A 19,486-nucleotide genomic window follows, 5' to 3' on the forward strand; every position below is an offset into this window, starting at 1 on the left:
TCATTTAAAAAAAACAATTGCAACCTGGGAAAATGTGTTTTTTGCAGATTGTATTTTTTTTAGAGCAGATCCTTTCTCCTGCTGTATTCATTTATTTTGTTTAGTCTGTTTGTTTAACAGTACTTAATGTCATTGTGTACCCTCATGTATACAGCGTTACAGAATATGGTGGCAGTTTACAGATAAATGACAATAATGATAATAATAATGCAAGTCACAGGGGCATATGTATCAAGCTCCGAATGACCTGCAGGCTCGCCAGAAACAGCAGTTATGAAGCAGCGGTCACAAAGAGCGCTGCTCCATAACCTGTCCGCCTGCTCTGAGTAGGCGGACAGACATTCCCGCAATTCAACCCGATCAAGTACGATCAGGTTGATTGACACCCCCCCCCTGATTGGCCGTGAGTCTTGTGAGCTGCTGGTGCAATGCTGGTGCAATGCTGAATACGGCGAGCATATTGCTTGCCGTATTCAGCGATGTCTGTCGGACCTGATCCGCACTGTCGGATCAGGTCTGACAGACATTGATAACTAGTGGCCACAGTCTTATCTACTTCAATTCAATTGGTAAATTCAAACTTCAGTACTCCATATACAAGGACAGCAACCACCCAACTAAACCAAATTCTCATGACACACACATTTATATATATATATATATATATATATATATATCCTCCTGAGAAACACTCATGACTCCCCCCCATAATAATCCATCCAAATATGCATTTAGTTCCATTTTGTATTCATCAAACAACCCACAGGACATTATGTACCTTTTGATTTAACCTAGTATATGTGTTTGATATGGTGGAAATAAGTGATATTAGGGATATTAAATGTTATCCCTAATATCTTATTTATTATTCAGAGGACATCTTATTTCATTCAATAGCTCACCTTCTGAGATAAAGCTTCCAGAGAGCAGAGAAATAAAAGAAAATAAACATTTGTTGGATATCAGAAATTTCTAGTCTCCAAAACAATTGTTGTGATTTCTTTTTTATTGTTTAATGGAACTATTTAATGAAACATTGGGCATGGATCACAACATTGAATAGTTATTTATAAACCCACTGTTTGAGCCTGGGTCTCCCTGATAAATTGAGTCCAGGCTCTGCATTGTTAAACCTAGGATCTATTTACTATTAGCTATATAGTTTTTGATTGTTAGAAACTGGAAAAAGGGAACCCACTCCACCTGGAGAGCTGTCATTGATAGTATTAGTCTTTTTAAAACCATGGAAGAAAAAAAAATATATGTTCCATGCTCAAAACAACAAATTGAAATATATTGTATGATTTGAGAGCCTTGGAAAGCCTTAGACCTTCTATAAGCATAGACATATGTTCAAGATATCTAGGGTCTGTTTTCTTATGATACTAATGGATATGGTCAGGTCAGCATGGTGGGGATTTCCTACATTTTTTTTTCTTTTCCTCTTTTTATTTCTATCTTCTCGAGATGTATGATAAAAATGGATGTAAATTGTTGAGTTTTCTGGATTAGAATGCCTGTTATGCCTTTCCATTAATATGGGCATATTGTTGCTTTTTATTTATATTTAATATATTTATTTATTGTCATCAGTATCCAGAAATTAAGGTTCATATTTTAATTTGAGTGTTTAGCAGTAGCTATCTTTAGAACGTGGATACCAGCACAATTTGGTAAAAAAGTATAACCTTTATTGCAGACCCATATCTTAAAAATAGCAACGTTTTGGGGTTAACCCCTTAGTCATGATGGCATGACTAAGGGGTTAACCCCGAAACGTTGCTATTTTTAAGATATGGGTCTGCAGTAAAGATTATACTTTTTTACCAAATTGTGCTGGTATCCACGTTCTCTTGATATTGCTTTGGGGCATTGCAGTTACCCCCCGTGTACCGTGCACTTACCAGTGGTGCGGATTTCCTACCTGGCTTAGATTATAGTAGCTATCTTTAGTTATATAATTTTTTTGAAATAAGCAAGGTAATAATAAATTATGTCTGCACATCACTTGTTGTTGGATGATATACTGTAACCTCAATAAAAATAAAAATAAATAAATACTACTTAGCATCAACACTACATAGAGCTAGCAATAATACAGTTAATTGGGCAGTATCTGCTAGTATTGCCCTTAATATGCTGAATAGTTGCAACATGAAGAAAACCAGATCTTAGATCCTAGCCACCTGTAGCTCCTATCTATGCTTCACAATTTCAATCCTATTCCTTCAGTCAAAAGCTATTCTGTTTAAAAAAAATGATTTTAGTTATAATATATTGTTATTTCCCATTCATTTATAATCAAGATGTTACAGCAGGCACCATATGACTTGTACAAACTGTTTAATGATGTGCTGCACCCATGTAAATATATAAGTGCATTCTTTGGAATGCTCATCACATAGCAAGGTGTTGGGTGATATGGAACACACCGGGGAAATTGGGTAGTTGACTGATGGTATGCTCTTGTCTTGTGCTCAGGCATGCAATACTCTAAATCAGTGCAATCTTATGAGTTTCATCTGCAATAATTAAGACATTTTAATTTGTGTATAGATTGTTATAAACTGCTTATTGTCTTATTTTGATTTAAAAAAGTATATTTGGAATACATGCTCAGATATAAATGTTAAGAAGCATACGCAGAAATGTGCCATCATGCAAAGTGTATAAAAGATAAGATAGTACTTACAGCCGGCCCATCTACACCCCTGTCACCTCTGGGGCCTTTGCTACCAGGCATACCCTAAAATGTAAATAAAGAAAAAAATTGACAGTAATGTATTTAACATGCCATCTTGCAAAAACCATTATCTTCTAATAATGTGCTTTACAATATGATGGGGGAAGGCAAAAGTATTTTTTTCTATCACCAATGGAAAATATTTGGCATAAAGCCATATAGCATTCTTTAAATAAACATGTTCGTATTTCATTACTACTGCCAATCATATTCAGCCAGCATGAGATTTTGGATTAGCACTAGTTTCCCAGAGGGAATCACAGTTCTTTACACTTTTGATGATTTCTATTATGTAGGCAGAAAAAGATAAGCTGTGTTGCTAATATAATTTAATGTCAAATAATAACACTTAAGATATTTAATTCCCTCATGTAAAATGCTGGTCTATTTGACATAAGAGAAATAAATATTAACCATTTCAAAAGAACAAGATGAATAAATCACGTTATGGTAAAACTGTGAAATAATTGCAGTGTGACAACACAACTCAAACAGCTCATTACATAGGTTTATATAAGAGGTGTACTTTAAGTATTTCATATATGACTCAGCTCTGCAAGTAAAGTTCAGTATATCTGAAAACACATAATTATGTCACTCAACCAACATATTAAGAAAAAAAAGTAGTCTTACAGATGGGCCTGGGGGTCCTGGGGCCCCAATGCTGTCTTGTGTGCATGTACACGCATTTGGTAAAGCTGGGCATTTAGCTTCATCTCTCTACAAAGGGAAAGAAAACATAGTTTTACAGATGCAGAATTAGATATATTTCTATAAGCTATGTATGTGAGCCAAAGATAAAATGCTTGTCATATGTACAAGTCCAACATATTATCAACAGATTACTTACGTAAAGGCTTTTTCTGCTGTCTACAAGTATTTATGAGTTCTCAGTTTTGTCTTTTGTGCCTTCATGTCTTATTTTTAGCATACACTTAAGCATATGTTATACATATATAATGAAAATGCAAGAGCCATGCATTGGTGACACTATTCATTTGAGATATATACTCTTAGATTCCTAAAACGTTTAGGCATTTTTGAAAAGTACAGTTTTTTTCTCTCTGTCCCTACTTCTAAGGGCCCATACGGTTCTAATTGGCTTATTAAAATTTCTTGCAGGATCCTACATTTTGCATATTTTCCTCTCTTTCGTATTCATATCTTCTAGACAGACAGACATAATTTAGTGCTGAAAATTATAAACTGTTGTTTTTATCTGACCTAATGATAAATTAATGCAATACTTATAAGACTCCACATAGGGCTTAAAGCATGAAAAGTGACACCAAGCAAAAAATAAAAATCCATTATCATCAAACTGCCAAAAAATGCATTTACCATTAAAAACCTTCTTTTGTATATCTTAACAGATTTCTAAAGTCATTTGATATTTGAAGAGTTTTGTGCCTGTGCAAGGTTTTTAAATTATTGGCACTCACATTGGCCACTGGTTATTCCAAAACACTAAGTAGGGATATACTTGTGCCATCAAAAGTTGACAAAACACAGTAAATATTCTTCAGTGATTTAAAATGTAAAGATTTAATAACTTTACCAGTGCAGTTTGATGCTTTGGCAACAGTTTTACATACAATTTTCTGGCATTACTTTTTCAACTGTCAAAATGTGAAATTTTACCTGATGTTTGCAGTGATTTATCAAGGGCATTAAAGGGACAGTCTACACCAGAATTGTTATTGTTTTAAAAGATAGATAATCCCTTTATTACCCATTTCCCAGTTTTGCATAACCAACACAGTTATAATAATATACTTTTAACCTCTGTGATTACCTTGTATCTAAGCCTCTGCAAACTGCCCCTTTTTTCAGTTCTTTTGACAGACTTGCAGTCTAGCCAATCAGTGCCAGCTCCCAGATTACTTCACGTGCACGAACACAGTGTTATCTATATGAAATATGTGAACTAACACCCTCTAGTGGTGAAAAACTGTTCAAATGCAATCTGAAAGAGGTGGGCTTCAAGGTCTAAGAAATTAGCATATGAACCTCCTAGGTTAAGCTTTCAACTAAGAATGCCAAGAGAACAAAGCAAAATTGGTGATAAAAGTAAAGTGGAAAATTGTTTAAAATTACATGCTCTATCTGAATCATGAAAGTTTATTTTGGCCTAGACTGTCCCTTTAAATGGTTTTCCAGTTATATGATTTTAATTGTTGGACACCATTTTCTTAAAGAAACAGTCTACACCAAAATTGTTATTGTTTAAAAAGATAGATAACGCCTTTACTACCCATTGCCCAGCTTTGCACAAACAACAGTTATATTAATATAATTTATAACATTTAAACCTCTAAATTTCTTCCTGTTTCTAAGCCACTACAGACAGCCTCTTATCACATGCTTTTCTATTAGCTTTTCACAACAGGAAACTGCTAGTTCATGTGAGCCAATTAGATAACATTATACTCACTCCCGGAGTTGTGCAGAACACAGCACTAATTGGCTAAAATGCAAGTCAATAGATAATAAATAAAAAGTCATGTGATCAGGGGACTATCAGAAGAGACTTAGATATAAGGTAATCACAGAGGTTAAAAGTATATTAATATAACCATGTTGGCTGTGCTAAACTGGGTAATGGGTAATAAAGGGATTATCTATCTTTTTAAAAAATAAAAAATTGGAGTTGACTGTCCCTTTAATGCAAATCAATGGCAGTTAAATTTATTAGACATGTATCACTATAGCGAATGTAAACTATGGTCTTCATTTCACATTTGAATTCCCAGGTAAAGAGCCTTGCATAGCTTATAACAGGGTTTTCAAACTTGAAGCCATTCCAGGTTTTCAGAGGCATTTAATAGCACTCCCTACACTGTGCACAGAGACAACAGGAAAATGGTGCGCTCGTCCATCAGAAAACAACTTCTGCCTTGACTTCTATTTTTCTTGGCGCACAATTTCTTGGCTGTTCACCCAGCCTTTTTCAGTGTAAACGTTTTGCATATGCTCACTGGACATATTTATAAACCACAGTGATATTTGTGATCTAATAACATGTTAACATATTGCTCAAATCACGCCTTTAAACTATGAAACTTTTACTCAAGTAAAGGAGACATAAAACCTTAAAGGAAAATGAAACCCAACATTTTTCATTCATGGTACAGATAGAGCAAGTCGTCGTAAATTTACTTCTGTTACCAATTTTTCTTCTTTCTCTTGGTATCTTTTGTTGAAAAGCAGGGATGTATGCTTAGGAGACGGCCCTTTTGTTGAACACTATGGGCTAGATTTATTAAAGCTGAGGTGGGGCGAAATTACCCGCAGGTATTCGCCATTGCACACGAGCGCAATTTTGCGCTTGCATGCAATCCCGCCCCCTGCCCACGCATAGCCAATCACGCGCGGGCAGGAGCTATCAATCTCCTCTAGTCAGACCGAGGAGATTAAATTTCGCCACATTAGAGGTGGCGAAGAGGTTAGGGAAGCGGCGGTCTGGTGACCGCTGCTTGATAAATGACGGCGAGCAAGTTCTCATGAGAACTTGCAGCCGTAGGGCTTTAATAAATCTAGCCCTACATGGCTGCAGTTTTGCAAGAATGTTACCCATTTGTAAGACTACTAGATGACAGCACTACTTCCTGCCATGTAGTGTTCCAGAAGCCTAGCTAGCTATCTCTTCAACAAAGTTCAACAAAGTTCATATCAAGTATCAAGGGAACTAAGCAAATTTGATAATAGAAGTAAATTGGAAACTTTTTGAAATGATATTCTCTGTCTGAATCAAAAAAGAAAAATGTGGGGTTTCATATCCCTTTAACATTCTTGCTACAGATGTTTAAGTTTGAAGTATTTGTAAAACATTTATGTTGTATGCAGATGTTTTGTAATACAGTGTTTAATATCTAGCACATACTTCATATTTATTTAACTTGACTATAATCACATCTACACCAATACAAATAAAACATTTTTAAGAACAAATGTTAATTGATAAATGAGTCAAATCTTTTTTTTTTTTTTTTAAATGTCTTGTAATAGCCTGCACTATGGATTTCCTTTTAATTGGCAATGTTGAGATTTCTTTTTCAGTGTTTGCCCCAAACAACATGTATGATGTTTAGAGAACAGTGTGGATAATTAGCTAAAACTTACTGTAGCAGGAAGATCACAGCATCTATCTCGGCTCGTCCAGGTGACTGTGCAAACTATGTCAAACATCTGGAGAAGGAACTGGGAAAGAGGCAGAGATGTTTATTTGTTTAGTCTTTGTATATTTCTTAATCATACATTTCAAGACTTGATCTTAAGACCCACATCTGAAATGATGACAAATGAACATCTGTAGGCAATTATAAAGTATGATGTCAGTTCCAAAAAAGGGGGTTTAAACATTTTAAGCACTACTTGTTTGGCAACATGTATTAAAAAAAAAAAGATTTTATGTTATATGCAGTATAAACTTTTCAATACATTGGGAGCTTTTTATTCAAATTGGTAAATTAACATTCTCGTATAACTTCTCATATATATAAATAAAAAATCATACTATATACTGTTAAAAATTAAATCAATATGAAAAAAAAAAGAAAACTTACTGGTGCAGATTTTTTGTCACCCTTAGCTAATTTTCCCAGCACTTCATAACCATCAGTTGTAATGTTACCAGCTGCTTTGATTTCCTTTTCCATAACTTCGCTGCAATCAATATATATTCTGACATATGATGGAGATACTACAAGGTGCACCTGAAATGTAAACAGTCACTAAATCAAATTCTGAAAGAAACATATTTTAAAGGTTTAAATAAATAAACATGTCATTTCAAGAAGGAGCACAATTAAAATGTTTTTGTATTAATTAGATTAAAGAATATTATATTTTTTCTAAAATAAATGAAACTGTTTAATTGTTATAAATGAGGTCTTGTTACATGTGTGGTCCATTGAACTGAGTTACTTTTTAAGTAGATGCCCTTTGAAGAGTTTTGTTTCATGATTCAGGTAGAGCATAACATTTTAAATAACTTCAAATTTACTACTGTTATCAAATGTGTTTCATTCTCTTGGTATCCTTTGCTGAAGGAGCAGCACTACTGGGAGCTAGCTGAAAACATTGATTGAGCGAATGACAAGAGATATATATGTGCAGCCACAAATCGCCAGCTATTTCCCAGTAGTGCATTGCAGCTCCTGAGCCTAACTAGGTTTACTCTTCAACACAGAATAATGAGAGAACAAAGCATATTTGATTATAGAAGAAAATTGGAAAGTTGTTTAAAATGTCATGCTCTATTGGAATCAAGTAAGTTTAATTTTGACTTTACTTTCCCTTCAGTTCTGTTCAAAGTTGATTGATTATTGTACTGACTAAATGCAATAGTCAGAGCACAATGATATGTTGTAAAATTGATCATTATTTTCAATCAAAAGAAAATGTGTTGCATAAGTGAGAATATATGTTTTGCCTTCCATTGAAATATTTCCGAGCATCCATTGAAATCCACATTGTATATCTGATTTCTGAATCCCTATTTGGTACATTTACTTTATTTCTCAAGATGTCTCAACCTTACTATTTTATGTTAACTACTAAGTAAGAAATAACAACAATACATTATTCAACATAAATCTGTAACCTTATAAAACAAGACAGTTTTTTTCTGGGGGTTAACAGAGATGTATGTTTGCAAGTACTTTAAAGTCTGATAAAAGACACTGTAGTGAAAGCAATAGGTCAAATATGGGGGATTATATGTTAAGCTACTCTCTGTCTTCTAAACTGTATATAAACATACTTTCAGGAAAAACAATCTATATTCATGAAGAGAACAGAAGTTATGATCTTCAATACTATTAGACCAGTTGTGTCCTCTCCAGACTCAGTACATAAACTCTATAACCCAAATAAGAAAAGAGTCAGTTTTCTACCATCTGGCGGTACTTACAACCAATCAAATACATACCAAAGATTTCAAAGCACTAAACCAATTTGAATACAATACAGTAACATATGAAAACCATAGTCTTCACATTACTACACATATTGAACAAAGGTAAATCTCTGTTGAATGAGTCATACTCTATTGAGATTTCTAAATAACTGATTGTGCATTTCTTTGCTCTTCTTAAGATTGTTTCATAGATTGCAGGTGTGAGCATATATATTGGATCATATTTTCATTTAATAAAATCCATATTATAATTTACCTGTAGTTTGAAAACTAATTTTAAACATTTGATAGAGATTTGTTTTAACACAGAATGCACACAAACTATTTATGACATTTCCAGGACACAAGTGATTTCAGTCACACAACATGCGTGAAGTGACAATGAAGACCAAGAATAATATAATATGTATGAAATAAAGTGAATAAAGTATGATATGACTATTTGTATATGAAAAAGTAAAGTAAAAGCTGTTTATGATGAAATGGTAAGATACAGGACATGTACATTTTTGTACAGCTGATAATAAGAGATCAGTTAATCTAACAGTTTTTTTCTAATAAAAATGATATTTGCATCTGTTTACTATATGTACAGTCTTATACAATGAGAGCAAAAAATGGTCCTTTTAGAAATTTCTACTTTAACAATCTAAGTTCTGTATTTTGCAATCCTATAACAAAACATAATATGTAGAGATGGACAAATATATAAAGCTTTGCTTAAAGTCCCATCAGGGCTTTTAGTTCCATCTGCTCTATGTGTGTTTTTATCTTTATTGTACAGCATATTTTGCCATGACTTCTTGAGGAAGTAATTATTCCCCAAGGTCAGCATGTTAAAGAGATGTGGTACAGTTAGCTTTGAGAGGTAAATATAGAGTCTGGAATAATATAGATATAGTAAGATATGATATGATATAGATATAAACAGGAATAGAAAACATAAATAGCCTTGAGATTTCGTAGTTTATGAGTGACTGAACTGAAAGATAGTCAAAAGGTATTAGCAAACAAGAGATAGCAAGGCATTGTCAAGAGAGGAAGATGAATCCTGCCTGTAGGATAGCCTCAATAGGGAAAATGCAGCAAGAAGCAAGATAACAAACTAACACATTACTGCAGACTAGGGAGTACAAGATTTGTAAAATTAATTGTAAATCTGGAGTGTGAATTGCAGGCCTGGGGTCAAGGTGTAAACATATGTAACTGAGTGTTGTCAGAAATAATAGTTACATTGACTTGATGCTAAGGACTCTGATAAGTAAAAGGCATAAAGAGGAAAGAACAGTTGTTCCAATATTGACCATTAGGAAACAGCTACAAAGAGATCAATGGAGATTAATGAAAACAAAGGTCAAGTTTTGTGGAATCCAAGTCTTTGAGAATGGTTATCAGACAAGGACTATTATTTATATAAGAAATCAACTTTGTAGAAAGAACTGTAATTCAGAGAAGAGACAAAGGTGTTGATCATAATCCTTTAGAGAAGTTTATCTTTCTACAAAAAATAAACATTTGATAAGTTTTTCTAAAGGACTGTGGCTGATAGAAAAGTTTGCAAGCACTGTTATTGCATAAGTGAAAATAATAAAAGCTGACACATGAGATCAAATTTGCAAAGGTTAAGAGGAAAAAATAATTCTATGAAACGCAGCTCACAATAAAAGTATGACAATTACAAAAGAATGATTACAAAATCTTAAATGTTTAGGGTTAAACACCAAGCCTCTGTATGACATTATTATTAGTATTATATCAATGCAATATTTGTAAAGATGTGATTTGGCAGTTGTACCATGAATGATATAATCTCTGATGTGATTTACTAGTAGGTGGATAGTGATATTTGACAAAGGATATTTGTTATTAAATTAGCATTCTGATGTTACTTGAAATGTGATTATTAGCCTCTGTTATTACTACTTATGATCATTCCACAAGTATCCAAGCAATTCCCTTATCACTAGGGCTGCCACCTATTTACCAGCAAATTCCAAAAATAATTTAGGGAATATGTCGGGAGTTCAACCATTCATGTGACCCATTTACTCCACAAACATGTACAACAAAGTAGTGCACAGTGTATGCACAATACAGAAGTATTCAAAAATGGAAAGCCTTCCATGTGTCTGCATCTGTTGTTTTATCTCCCACAACACTACAAGTATATAATGTGCATACACCCAAAATTCTCTCTCTCGTTCTAATTCTAGCACTGAGGATATAAGACCTGGCTGCACCCATTGGGGTAGATTTATCAAATGCCAGGAAGACATGATTCGCTGTAGCGAATCATGTCCGCACTGCATCGCTAAATGCCGACAGCATGCACTGTCGGCATTTAACATTGCACAAGCATTTCTTGTGAAATGCTTGTGCAATGCCGCCCCCTGCACATTCGCGGCCAATTGGGGGTGTGAATCATCCCGATCAAACCCAAAAGGTGACAGACAAGTTAAAATTAAACTTTTATGATTCACACAGAATATGTACGTTTAAGCAACTTTCTAATTTACTCCTATTTTCAATTTTTCTTCATTCTCTTGGTATCTTTATTTTAAAAAGCAAGAATGTAGGCTTAGAAGCCGGCCCATTTTTGGGTCAGAACCTGGGTAGCGCTTGCTGATTGGTATCTAAATGTAGCCAACCAATCAGCAAGCGCTACCCAGGTGTTGAACCAAAAATGGGCAGGCTTCTAAGCTTACATTCTTGCTTTCTAAAATAAAGATACCAAGAGAATGAAGAAAATTTGGTAATAGGAATAAATAAGAAACATTCTTAAAATTGCATGCTCTATCTAAATCATGAAAGTTTAATTTTGACTAGACTATTCCTTTAACTTGTCTGTCACCTTTTGGGTTTGATCGGAATGACTGACACCCCTGATTGGCCGCGATTGTGCAGGGGGCGGCATTGCACAAGCAATTCACAAGAAATGCTTGTGCAATGTTAAATGCCGACAGTATGGGGGTTTTTAAAAAAAATTTGCTCCATTGACTTCTTTAGGGGAATACGTTAACGCAATCGGGATATTTTATGTTTGGCTTATTGTTCGCATCGGGTTAGCACACAAGGAAAAAACTTTTACTTTCAACTTGAAATACGAAGCTACAAGATGAGCGCAAAAAGCTTACTTCTAGTAGAGGTAGCGCATGAGCTGAAGTTTTAAATACACTAGTAATTTGGCCCTAAATCTTGTATTCAGAATATATCTACTTCATTTAGAAACCTTGGTAAAGTATGTGTGAAAAGTAAAAACAATTATAACTATAGTTGTTTCTAGCACATCTGGCAGATGACACGCTATAACGATAGTTATTTTGCTCCCATATTAAATGGGCTGCCAGTCAACTAAATGAAAAACTAAAATACAAAAACCACCAAACCACATAAAAAGAAGCACAGGAAAAAACCCCATAGTTTGACATCAAGTAGCAGACTGTTACTACTGGGTGACTAAAATTTAAGTGAAATCCCTGGCTTCTAGAGAACAAGAACAATAAAGCCTGTCTGTCTTTTAAAGAGACTCAGATTTCAATCTTGAGAATATAAGCCAAACATTTTCAACAGTAAGTGACATCCCAAGTTCAACAGCTACAGAATAGCAAGTTATAAAACTCATCAACCTAAGCCAGATTTTCCCGTCCTGGCTAAGCATAAACTCTGTTTTTCTGGAAGGCTAAGAATTGATATAAAAGTAATCAGTAGGGTATGCAATATATCATAATATGCCAACATAGTAAACATACTAAAGACCAGAAATAATAGTAGCAAAGTAAAGAAGGGTCAACAAAAATCATGCTTTGATGCACAGCTCTATTTTTTCCAAAAACTTCTGGAGCAAATGTAGAAATAAATCTGCTACTGTAATGTCTCCTAAATCCTCATATGATGCAAGCTTTGCAAAACTGTCAAGATCATTAAAACAACAGAACGCACATTACAAAGTGTGTTGTGTAAGCAGTGCATGAAATTTTACTCTCATGCTTTATATTAACAGCATTGTTTTTCTAACCTAATGTTTTCAAAGTTCAATTCATAAAGTATAAACTGTTCTGTTCAATGTGCGCTTAAGGGCAAGAATCTATACGTTCTACTCATATGTGTTCTATTTTGAACTTAGATGTCTTTGGCTTGGCATAAATAAAATCATTTTCCATTATCTACTTGAACGTTAAGCTATACCTAGTTTAATCTACTAAACAAAATAAGCAACTTTGCTTGAAACATAAGTACATGCGCAAATTCAAAACTACATTCTTGACATGGTGCCATTAAGTTTAAACATATTGCTTATTAAAAAACTTGAGTTAGAATTGAAATACCACTACCCATTTCTACACACTTTGCAGGGCACAGACCTCCTAGCAATCATACAGTTGTAAGAAAAAGTTTGTGAACCTTTTGGAATTACCTGGATTTCTGTATTGATTACTCATAAAAGGCTAGATTACAAGTGGAGCACTAAATTATCGCCCCAAATGCCCTCAAAAGTTCAATACTTAGTGAGGACAATGGAAGATTAGAATTGTATTAATTATCTCTTCTACACCCCACTGGGAGTGTTATCTCTTCTGCTGGCTGTGTTAATGTAGCCTGTCAAAATCCTGGACTTAAGTCCAGAAGCTTTCCATATAGGTGGGGATACCACATGCTAACAAGCTACTTGTAAAACATTTAATACACTCCAGCAGGTAAAATGGATTAATGGGAACAAATTAAAGCATTTTTGGGTAAACTGTCCCTTTAATATGGATGGGTTGTCTTGATTTCACAGCCCTCTCGGGTCATGCCAGAGCATTTCATTTGGGTTAAGGTCAAGATTCTGACTTGGCTACTCCAAAACACTAATCTTCTTCTTTTTCAGCCTTTCTCGACTTGATTTACTTGTGTGGTTTGGGTCATCGTCTTGTCGCATCACTTAAGAGATTAATCTTGAGAACATGAACTTCTGCCCTGACATTCTTCTGTAAAATGTCTTGATAAACTTTTGAATCTATTGTTACCTCAATGAATGCAAGCACAAATCAGCCACAAAGCCAGGATGACCCTTCACCATGCGCAGCTTCATAGCTGGGGTGATGTTTTGGTGTTGGTGTACAGTGCCCATTTTTACTCCACACAGTGCATTTTTGTCAAAAAATTTAACTTTTGTCTCAGAATTCCACAGCACATTTCCCAGAACTGTTATGGAACATCTATGTTATCTTGGGCAAACTTGAGCTGTGCCGTTATGGGGTTTTTTAGACAGTGGTGGTTTTCTTTGTGGTGTCCTTCCATGAACAACATTCTTGTTCAGTGTTTTTCTGATAGTGGACAAAAGAATAAAGACTTTCTCAGTTTTCTGGAGGTCTTTTACTATTACCCTTGGGTTCTTTATCACCTGTTTCAGGATTACTCCCCGTTGTGATCTTTGCAGGACACATACTCCTAGGGTAAGTAGCAATATTTCTATTTTTTTTAATTTGTAGGCAATTTCTTTTATTGTGGTGGATTGAAGAACACTCAGGTTTTAAGCAATCTTTTTTTAAACTTTTCCAGCTTTGTGCATCTCTATTATGCATGCTTAATGTCCTGTAAAGGTTATTGGGATCGAGCCATGGTTCACAGTAACTAATCTTTCTTGAGAATAGATTTGTCATTAACCAGGCTTTGTGTGCCTTTATTTAAAGGTCAGGGCACCTGTGCAACCCACACTTCCAATGCCTTCCCCTTAACTGAAACACCTGACTCTAAAGCTTTTGGAGAAGTCGTTAACACAGAAGTTCACTTACTTTACCCAGGCTGCACTGAAAATGATTAATTAATATCTTTTATGTTATTAGTTTAGTCAGTTCTACCCAATCCAAGTGTAAGAAAACTGGTGTTCCACTTTGTATGCTTACATAATTTGTATACATAATTTTGAATCTAAAACTAAAATGAACTAGATTTTTACCCACACATCTTTCTAATTCTCATCATTGGAAGTTACATTTTAACATATATTTGATTAGTGTGTTTCTAAAATGATTTTTTAATAGTTATGGTGTAAATCTAATTCCAAATTAATGACATTACTGTAGTTAATAATTGATACTTGACAAGTGTGCAGCGGAAAAATTAGTTTCAGTTTGTTTTGGACCGATTCAGATTTTTTTTAATTTTGTTTCTGATAGATTCGAATTCGGATACATTTGAATGTATTCATTGTGGCTTCATTCGGATTTGAATAAATTCAGATGTATTGTATTCATTTTGGATTCAATTCTTAATTCTGAAGTTCGGTATGTGTTATGTTGATTCAGATGGTTCCTAGTTACACAAACGGAATTATTTCAGTGTTCTATCTCACTAAATCTCACTAAATTTAATTTTTATACTGAATTGTGATTATAAATTTAATTTTTATACTGAATTGTGATTATACCATGGCCATTCGAATGTAACGAATAAATCCAAACTAATTTGGATGTATTCATTACAAATGCATTCGGATTAGTTTAGTTTCGTTGCTAGGGTAATTTGGAAATTTGAATCGATTTGAATCTCCGAATATGGCGAATTTGTCCGAATTTCGATTCAAAACAAAACGCACATGTCTAATGGATACCATGATGAGCTTGCATTTAAGATACACTAAATAAATGTACTTTAGAAGACTACAGCTGAGAGTATGTTCTCACTTTACTAATACAATGACATTTTTATAGCGACAGAAAAGAGTCAATAAATCTAGCAGGCTTACAGTCCAGACTGCGGAGAGTGATATTCAAAACAGAGTATATTTATTCTAGATTTAAGCGGCATTTAGGAAACTTTTATTGGACAGATTGTGATAAATGCAAGCTTTGCCAGAGGAGCCTGCAGGGCCATTTTGTAGAGAAGTTACATTTTCTAGGCTGCTAGTTCATGAGATTTAGGTTAAGTAAAATATATTTGTTTGACCAAGTAATTTATTTTCCTTGCGACTGAGGCGTGTTTCTAGGTAATTTATAATCTTAGCTAAAGCAGTGCCATTCTATTTGCAGAGCTCTACTATATTTTTACAAGAATGGATGTACTATTATTGTGATATTTATCAATATATGGATCTGTGAATCATTTTAAGATTTTGGTAACAAATCTGCTAAAGATTCAGTGTAACTATATATCATCATTCCATCCCTTTAGGTCCATGAGTGTATCACTGACTCAAAATCATTAAAATTAAGTTTAAATGATTCTCTTACACTAATGTACTTCATAATCATTCAACAAGAAATTTAGCTGGTACCATCAGCTGCTTTATAGATTTTTTTCCATATTCTACAAACACACTGTGGATCTACATAATATTATTTGTCAGGTTCTATCCTAGATTCAGAATCTTTAAAGGGACAATAAACACCTTATGTAGTAAAACAACTTTGCAATATACTTTCAATATTTATTTTGTTTTCCTTTCCTGTAATTTGATTCTGAATATTATGGGCTTTTCAATTCATGTTAAAGATGGAAGTGCAGACACAGCTATATTCCACACAGTCATTGGTTGCACACTCTAGTAAGCCATTTATAACCATTCCTAATTGGCCTCAGCAGAAAAGGTAACCTAAGTTACAATATGGCGGTGCTTTATGGACATTAACTTTACCCTTATTCTTTTTTCAATATTTAACCCCTTAACGACCGACGACGTGCAGGGTACATCCTCCAAAAAAAAATACACTTAACGACCGAGGATGTACCCTGCACGTCGTCGATCTTAGAAAGCGGTGGAAGCGATCCTGATCGCTTCCAGCCGCTTTCCAGTTATTGCAGTGATGCCTCGATATAGAGGCATCCTGCAATAACCATCCTTGGCCATCCGATGCAGAGAGAGCCACTCTGGTGGGTGGGAGCCGACGTGGGAGGCGGGTGGGCAGCCATCGATGGCTTCTGGTAAGAAGAGGGGGACAGGATCATCGGGGGCCCACACGGACGCGCACGCGTGCACAGGGGGGCGGCCGGCGGGCACGTACACGGGGCAAGAGCGGGTGGGAACCGCTACACTATGGAAAATTTTAATGCTACAAAGTGGGAGAAAGGGGGTGGGAATTGGCAAAAAATAGATCTAAGGGTTTCTTGGTGGGGGTGGGGGTTGGTCTTTGGGGGGGGAAGCTAAACTACAGAAAAAATAAATTAAAAAAAATCATTTTTTTTTGTAAACTGGGTACTGGCAGACAAGATGGCTCCCAATAAGGTAGAGGGGGAGGGTTAGAGAGCTGTTTGGGGGGGATCAGGGAGGTTGGGGGCTAAGGGGGATGCTACACAGCAGTATATGTAAATATGCTAAAAAAATAAAAACATTTTTAAAGATACCTTTTATTTTAGTACTGGCAGACTTTCTGTCAGTACTTTAGATGGCGGGGACAATTGTGGGGTGGGGGAGGGAAAAAAGCTGTTTGGGAGGGATCAGGGGGTGTGATGTGTCAGGTGGGAGGCTGATCTCTACACTAAAGCTAAAATTAACCCTGCAAGTTCCCTACAAGCTACCTAATTAACCCCTTCACTGCTAGACATAATACATGTGTGATGCGCGGTGGCATTTAGCAGCCTTCTAATTACCAAAAAGCAACGCCAAAGCCATATATGTCTGCTATTTCTGAACAAAGGGGATCCCAGAGAAGCATTTACAACCATTTGTGCCATAATTGCACAAGCTGTTTGTAAATAATTTCAGTGAGACACCAAAAATTGTGAAACATTTTACGTTTTTTTTAATTTAATCGCATTTGGCGGTGAAATTGTGGCATGAAATATACCAAAATGGGCCTAGATCAATACTTTGGGTTGTCTACTACACTACACTAAAGCTAAAATTACCCCCAAAAAATATCCCTACATGCTCCCTAATTAATCCCTTCACTGCTGGGCATAATACACGTGCTGTGCACAGTGGCATTTAGCAGCCTTCTAATTACCAAAAAGCAACACCAAAGCCAAAGGGGATCCCAGAGAAGCATTTACAACCATTTATGCCATAATTGCACAAGCTGTTTGTAAATAATTTCAGTGAGAAACCTAAAGTTTGTGAAAAAATTTGTGAAAAAGTGAACGATTGTTTTTATTTGATTGCATTTGCTGTTTGTAAATAATTTCAGTGAGACACCAAAAATTGTGAAACATTTTACATTTTTTTTTTTTTTAATCGCATTTGGCGGTGAAATGGTGGCATGAAATATACCAAAATGGGCCTAGATCAATACTTTGGGATTTCTACTAAAAAAATATATTCATGTCAAGGGATATTCAGGGATTCCTGAAAGATATCAGTGTCCCAATGTAACTAGCGCTAATTTTCAAAAAAAGTGGTTTGGAAATAGCAAAGTGCTACTTGTATTTATTGCCCTATAACTTGCAAAAATAGCAAAAGAACATGTAAACATTGGGTATTACTAAACTCAGGACAAAATTTAGAAACTATTTAGCATGGGTGTTTTTTGGTGGTTGTAGATGTGTAACAGATTTTGGGGGTCAAAATTAGAAAAAGTGTGTGTTTTTTCGATTTTTTCCTCATATTTTATAAAAAAAAATTTTTAAATGGAAAAGTGCTGTGGTCATTAAGGGGTTAGACAACTAATATAATTTTACAAAAATACATGTACAAATTATTCTCCGGCTAAACTTTGCTCTGAGTACATCGTTCAAGCAATGATTTATTTAAGTGTTTAATGTCCCTTTAAACATTCTCAGAAAATTCACCTTAAAGGGACATGAAACCCATTTTTTTTCTTTCATGATTCAGATTGTGCAATTTAAAAAAACCTCCAATTTATTTATATTATCTCATTTGTTTTGTTCTCTTTGTATCCTTTGTTGAAAGTATACTTAGGTAGCTCAGAAGCTGTTCATTTGTGTCTGCACATACAGCATATGCTTGTTGCCATTGGCTTTTAGCACGCTCCCAGTAGTGCATTACTGCTGCTTCAACAAAGATACAAAGAGAATGAAGGAAATCTAAAAATGTATGATCCATCTGAATCATGAAAGAAAACTTTTGGGTTTCATGTGCCTTTAAAAGCCAGCTGCATAACTTTATAAAGTCTCTCAAGCAAAATGAATTAAACATTCTTAGGTAAAATTTCACAACTTTATTTTAAATGAATGATTGTTTTTGTTTTGGCTATCCATTCATGTTACTTTCCAGTTAAGCTCAGAGCTCAGAGAAATATGGGTATTATACATAAATAAAAAACAAATTAAGTTTTTGATGTTTTACATATTTGTTATAGTAACCAAAACTCATGTCCTACTGCAGACCTGAGTGGTGTTTTCCAATATAAACACCCAGAGATATTTATCTACACAAGGAACTGTGAATGTACTAATTGGACAAAAAACATATATTCACTAATATGCAAAGTGTACAGTTTTCTTTAAAGTGAATGTAAATTTTGATGCTAAAGTGCACGTTTTTTAAAATGTCAACTAAAAACAGGGGCACTTGAATTCATCAAAATTTACATTTCACTCATTGTGAAAAAAAACTTACCTTAAATTTTGATGCTAAAGTGCCCGGTTTTTAAAAATTCAACTAAAAACAGGGGCACTTCAATTCATCAAAATTTACATTTCACTCGTTGTGAAAAAAAAATTACCTTTTAATCTTGACAGCAGATCCTGCTTCCTCCACCCATCGCAAAGCCTCTTCCTGTATCTAAAATGAGGAATCTGGCTTCCTCCAATCACGGCATTGAATCAGACACTGATTCCCCCTTGGGGGGCGGGAAGCCGTGATTGGAGGATGACCCATCCATTATTTCTGACATCAGAAATGGCTTGCGACGACCGGAGGAAGCTGAAGCAGCTGTCAAGTTTAA

The 19,486-nt window shown here is 34.9% G+C and overlaps 1 protein-coding gene across 4 annotated transcripts in view; it reads right to left on the minus strand.

Annotated features, from left to right (window-relative positions):
- COL12A1 (collagen type XII alpha 1 chain) overlaps positions 1 to 19,486 on the minus strand; it is a 252,433-nt gene that overhangs the window by 54,734 nt on the left and 178,213 nt on the right. For all 4 annotated transcript variants that reach the window (XM_053710444.1, XM_053710443.1, XM_053710446.1 and 1 more), the window contains 4 exons: positions 7,309 to 7,458; positions 6,866 to 6,943; positions 3,377 to 3,463; positions 2,693 to 2,746 (listed from right to left, as the gene is read on the minus strand). In XM_053710444.1, the coding sequence (XP_053566419.1) occupies positions 2,693 to 2,746; positions 3,377 to 3,463; positions 6,866 to 6,943; positions 7,309 to 7,458 (369 nt within the window). The remainder of the gene's footprint in view (positions 1 to 2,692; positions 2,747 to 3,376; positions 3,464 to 6,865; positions 6,944 to 7,308; positions 7,459 to 19,486) is intronic.

Source organism: Bombina bombina, chromosome 4, assembly GCF_027579735.1.
Source record: "Bombina bombina isolate aBomBom1 chromosome 4, aBomBom1.pri, whole genome shotgun sequence".
NCBI classification, from domain to species: Eukaryota; Metazoa; Chordata; class Amphibia; order Anura; family Bombinatoridae; genus Bombina; species Bombina bombina.